We start from the raw sequence: 5456 nt of genomic DNA, 5'->3' as shown, positions 1-5456 counted from the left end.
CTGTCCACGGATGCCCTTTGTTCAGTCACGTCGTTAAGTCACATCGCTTTGGAAGGAGATTATATTCATTATTCTGGTTTGTTGGGGTTGACGTCGAAACAATATCCACCTAGCATCGAAACAATATCCGTTGTACTGTTGGCTGTCATTGAAATGTAAAAGGGTTGACATTATATTGGCTTTAACCTAACAGATCTTTAATCTATCTCCCCAAGGCAACTGGCACGGTTCCTGTGCCAGCTCTGCTGTTTTTGCTCACACATATTGAGTGACAGATTGTAATGATTTGCAGTCTGTCAAGGAGACGTGTCTCATAAACCAGACAGCCAAACAGCCTTTGGCATTTGACACCATGTACAGACGGCAATGGGGAGCAATGCACTCAAGTAAACTCTGTTCCCTTCTCTATCTCTTCCTCTTCCCCTACCCTCTCCCCTATCTCTCTCTCTCTCTCTCTCTCTCTCTCCTTCTCTCTCCTTCCTGTGACCGGCCTATATTATCCATTCCCGCCTCCCCCTTTACCCTCCTTTCTTCATTTATTCTTCCTTCCTCCCTCGTTTCACCTCTCCCTGACTCCCCCGTTTTCTGCTGCCTATAAACCCTTCTACGCTCCCTTTTTTTTTTTCTTCCTCCCCTTTTCTTCCTTCTTCCTCTCCCCCTCTCGACCCTGCTCCCCCCCCCTCTCCCCCTCCCTCCTTCTCCCCACCACCCACAGCTGAGTGTCTCCTGGACCCCCCTCGCCAGCCCCTCCTGGGCCCAGAGGAGTTGCCCGGGCAGAGCTACGACGCGGTTCGCCAGTGCCGCCTGGCGTTCGGGCCCGAGTACACGGTGTGCCCGGGCATGGACGTGTGCGCCCGCCTGTGGTGCGCGGTGATCCGTCAGGGTCAGATGGTGTGCCTCACCAAGAAGCTGCCCGCCGTGGAGGGCACGCCGTGTGGCAAGGGACGCATCTGTCTCCAGGGCAAATGTGTGGACAAGACCCGCAAAAGACACTACTCGGTAAGACAGCTGGAGGGAGGGAGGAGGGAGGGGGAGGAGGGAGGGAGGGCGAGGGAGGGAGGCTGGGAGGGAGGGAGGAGTAGAAAAGAGTATGCAGAGAGAGGGAGAGAGAGAGAGAGAACGAGATGGTTGTTTCAATAACGTTGCAGCATCTTGTGATTTATATGTTCCTGGCTCTTAATTCATTTTGCCTGTTGTTGGCCTTCATTGAACTGAAGTGAATTAAAACTTAGAATCGGGTTATTGTAGGAGTGAGGTTATTTCGAGACGTTGGTGACATGTGTGCGTGTCGGGGGAAAGAAGGTTTCCTTTGTGCCGTGTGTTTGTCACATGCCGACTCTTAAGACGGTTGGAGTCGGTCCAACTCCTGAGCCCCAGTCAGCGGAGGCTGGTGGAGGCAGGAATCAGAGGACTGCACGGAATGGAATGCGGACGCACGTGTTGTGTTTGATACTATTCCTCATTCCATTCCATACATTAGCTCGTTAGCTCTGATTTTCCCTTTGTACTCACGCTCGTGACAAGCAGTTCAGTGCTCAATATGCTGTTCCTCGTCCATTTTGAGAATTGTCTTGAAGTTTTGTGTGTAAACCTTTTCTGGTTTCCATTAGAGATACGAGAAATGACAGGGGATATCACCACCGGAATCTGTAGCCAGAATGGTTCATTCATGTTTTGACTTGTAAATATTCTCACCGATGCTGACGGTGAAGTTTGTGTTCCAAGCCTGTTTGTCTTGAACAATGTTGCATTGGCCAGCTCTCCAAATGCTTTAGGGAAGCATGTGATGTGAGCTCACATCACGAGCTACAAAGTTATACTCTGTCTTGATGTGCTCCAGTGCCTCTGAACATGAAATTTAATTTTTATCATATGCTGCCCCACACTCCACACTCCTCTCAATCTATTCCAGTCGGACTCCCCCCCCCCCACACACACACACACAAACACACACACACACACACACACACACACACACACACACACACACACACACACACACACACACACACACACACACACACACGTGGCCTGGTAGGCCGCCAATCTGAATTCTAACATATTCGATAAGAATCTCTAATAGTCCTCTCTTATCTTCAAACTTCCTCTCTCCCCCTCTATTTATCCATCTCTTTCCTCTGATCTCTCTCTCTCTCTCTCTCCCTCTCTCTCTCTCTCTCTCTCTCTCTCTCTCTCTCTCTCTCTCTCTCTCTCTCTCTCTCTCTCTGTGCCCTCCTATCGTCTCTCTTTCTCTTTCATCTTCCCTATCTCCTCTCCTCCGTCCCCAGGCGTCTAACCATGGCAGCTGGAGTTCGTGGGGGCCGTGGGGGACGTGCTCAGGGACGTGTGGGGGCGGGGTACAGTTCGCCCAGCGCCTCTGTAACAACCCTCCGCCCCGCAACAACGGACGCTACTGCACGGGAAAGAGGGCCATCTACAGGTCCTGCAACGTCATCCCATGCCCCGCGTCCAGTAAGTTGCATCACACACACACACAAACACACATACACACACACACACCCGTGCACAAACACACGTGTGCACACATACGCACCCGTGCACAAACATACGTGTGCACACACACACACACACACGTGCGAACACACACACACGTGCACACACACACACACACATGTGCACACACATACGTATGCGCGCACATACGTGCGCACACACACACACACATGCAAACACACACACGCGCACTTGCACGCATGCATGCATGCAGGCACGCATACACACACACTCGCAAAGAAAAATCCACATGCTCAGAATATGTAGATAACTGATTTGTGAAAGTATATGTACCTGCATGTACAGTAACACAACATACACCAGCACAGAGCACAACAATCATCTCCATTCAGAAACATACATTATCATGCTGAACTGCACATCTGCATGCACATCAATGCTATGCACACGCTCACACTCACATTCACTCTCTCATATACACACACACACACACACACACACACACACACACACACACACACACACACACACACACACACACCATACATCCATTGAACCATACACACATACAAAATTGTCTGTATAATTGCATAATTGCACACACAAGTTCATATACTCTGTCTGGTGGAACTGTTGTTTCAGGTAAGAGTTTCCGTCAGGAGCAGTGTGAGGTGCGCAACGGCCCCCAGACAGACCCTAAGGGTGTGAAGACCTTCGTGGAGTGGGTGCCCAAGTTTGCAGGGGTCCTGCCTAAGGATGTGTGCAAGCTCACCTGCAGAGCTAAGGGAACAGGCTACTACGTGGTCTTCTCCCAGAGGGTGAGTGGGGCTGCCTGAGTAGGATGGAGGCAGGGGGAGGCTGGGGGAGGCAGGGGGAGGCTGGGGGAGGCAGGGGGAGGCTGGGCGAGGCAGGGGAAGGCTGGTGGAGGCAGGGGGAGGCTGGGGGGGGCAGAGGGAGGCAGGGGGACGCAGGGGGACTCAGGGGGATGCAGGGGGAGGCAGAGGGAGGCTGGGGGAGGCAGGGAGAGGCAGGGGGAGGTAGACATCGGATTGAGGATACTTGGTCATGGAGTGTCAGAGTGTCCACTGCCTTGACTTGCATGTAGTAAGGCTGCAATGAATGATGAGGATGGATTTTTGAGGAGGAGGAGGATGAGGAGGAGGATGATGATGAAGACCAGGCTTTATGACGATGACGTTAATTACAATATGCGATGAGGATGAGGATGAGGAGGATGATGATGAAGACCAGGCTTTATGACGATGATGCTAATTGCGCGTCGATGATGATGATGATGTTGATGATAATGAAGAAGACCAATCGTTATGAGGATGATGATGATGATGAAGACCAAGCTTTATGAGCATCATGATAACGACGTGTGGCCTGACTATCTCATCTTCTGTGTGTTGGTCCCCCAGGTGATCGACGGGACGGAGTGTCGCCCGTACAGTAACTCGGTGTGTGTGAAGGGCAAGTGTGTGCGTACAGGTTGTGACGGGATCATCGGCTCCAAGCTGCAGTTTGACAAGTGTGGCATCTGCGGTGGGGACAGCACCAGCTGCATCCGGGTGGTGGGCAATTTCACCAAGAAGAGGTAGGGGAACAGACACACACACACACACAGACACACAGAGACGCACTAGTACGGCCAACACACACACACAAGCACAAGTGCAAACACACACACACACACACACACACACACACACAGACATCCTCACACACACACACATACACATACTGTACACACACACACACACACACTCACACACACACACACACACATACACACAGAGACACACTAGTACTGCCATCACACACACAAGCACACACACACACACACACACACACACACACACACACACACACACACACACACACACACACACATTACATATATTCCATATCCACTATCATTACTGGGAGAATAGTACCTCACAGTCATACAGTATAGTATACACAGCTGTTGATATACAAACATATCACATGCATTTGCATCTGAGGGTTTGGTTCTGTAGTAAAAGTGATTCCTCTCCTGCTCTCCCTGAACCCTGCAGTAAGGGCTACACCGACGTGGTGAAGATTCCCATAGGCTCCACCCACATCAAGGTGCGCCAGCACAAGGCCAAGGACCAGCCCCGCTACACGGCGTACCTGGCCCTGCGGCGGCCCGGCGGCGAATACCTCCTCAACGGCAAGTTCATGATCTCCACCTCAGAGACCATCATCCCCCTCAACGGCTCGGTCCTCAACTACAGCGGCTGGAGCCAGAAGGACGAGTGGCTCCACAGCATGGGCCCCGGCGCTCTGCGAGAGGCCCTCAACATCCAGATCCTGGCCACCGACGCCAAGCGGCCCCTGGACGTGCGCTACAGCTTCTTCATGCCCCGCCGGATGGTCCTTCCCCAGCCGCCGCCGCCGCCGCCGCCCCCGCCCGCGCCCCAGCGCTCCACCCCTCCCACGAGCAGCACGCCCACGTCTAGTACCACTACAACCAGTACCTCCTCCCCGGGTTCGACGAGCACCAGAGCGCCCACGGCCCCCGGCCCCTCCACGCCCACGCCGGGGCCCCAGTGGGTGACGGGCGCCTGGATGAGCTGCACCAGGACTTGTGACACGGGTTGGCAGAGCCGTACGGTGCAATGCAAGGACCCCCAGGGCAAGCTGGCCAAGGGGTGCCCGTTGGGGGCGCGGCCCTCCGCCTTCAGACACTGCCTGGTGAAAAAGTGCTAAAGAAAAAGGGGGGGGTGGGGGGGGGGGGTGGACTGTGGGGTAGAGACAGAGAGACTGGAGCACCAGGCCTCCTCCTCCTCCTCCTCCTCCTCTTCCTCCACCCCACACCAAACCCTACTGTCGCTCTAAGCTAGGCCGCTGGCAGTGCTACAGACATACAGGCACATGTGGACAATAATGTGTTGTTTTAGGGGGGCAGCCAGCCCCCGCCACCCCTTCCGTCCTCCTACCCATGGTTTTAGCTT

The 5456-nt window shown here is 53.5% G+C and overlaps 1 protein-coding gene across 1 annotated transcript in view; it reads left to right on the top strand.

Moving 5' to 3' along the window:
* The window catches only part of adamts5 (ADAM metallopeptidase with thrombospondin type 1 motif, 5 (aggrecanase-2)), a gene marked incomplete at its 3' end in the record, with an annotated part of 12900 nt that extends 7689 nt beyond the window's left edge, over positions 1–5211 (top strand). Inside the window, exons 4-8 of the mRNA XM_083681150.1 lie at positions 716–999; positions 2289–2472; positions 3118–3293; positions 3897–4072; positions 4536–5211. Coding sequence (XP_083537276.1) covers positions 716–999; positions 2289–2472; positions 3118–3293; positions 3897–4072; positions 4536–5211 — 1496 coding nt within the window. The remainder of the gene's footprint in view (positions 1–715; positions 1000–2288; positions 2473–3117; positions 3294–3896; positions 4073–4535) is intronic.
* Between the last annotated feature and the right edge of the window lie 245 nt (positions 5212–5456).

Source organism: Argentina silus (assembly GCF_951799395.1).
Source record: "Argentina silus genome assembly, chromosome: 11".
Taxonomy (NCBI): domain Eukaryota; kingdom Metazoa; phylum Chordata; class Actinopteri; order Argentiniformes; family Argentinidae; genus Argentina; species Argentina silus.
The sequence above is the reverse complement of the archived record's forward strand: the minus strand, read 5'-3'. Positions and strand labels throughout refer to the sequence as shown.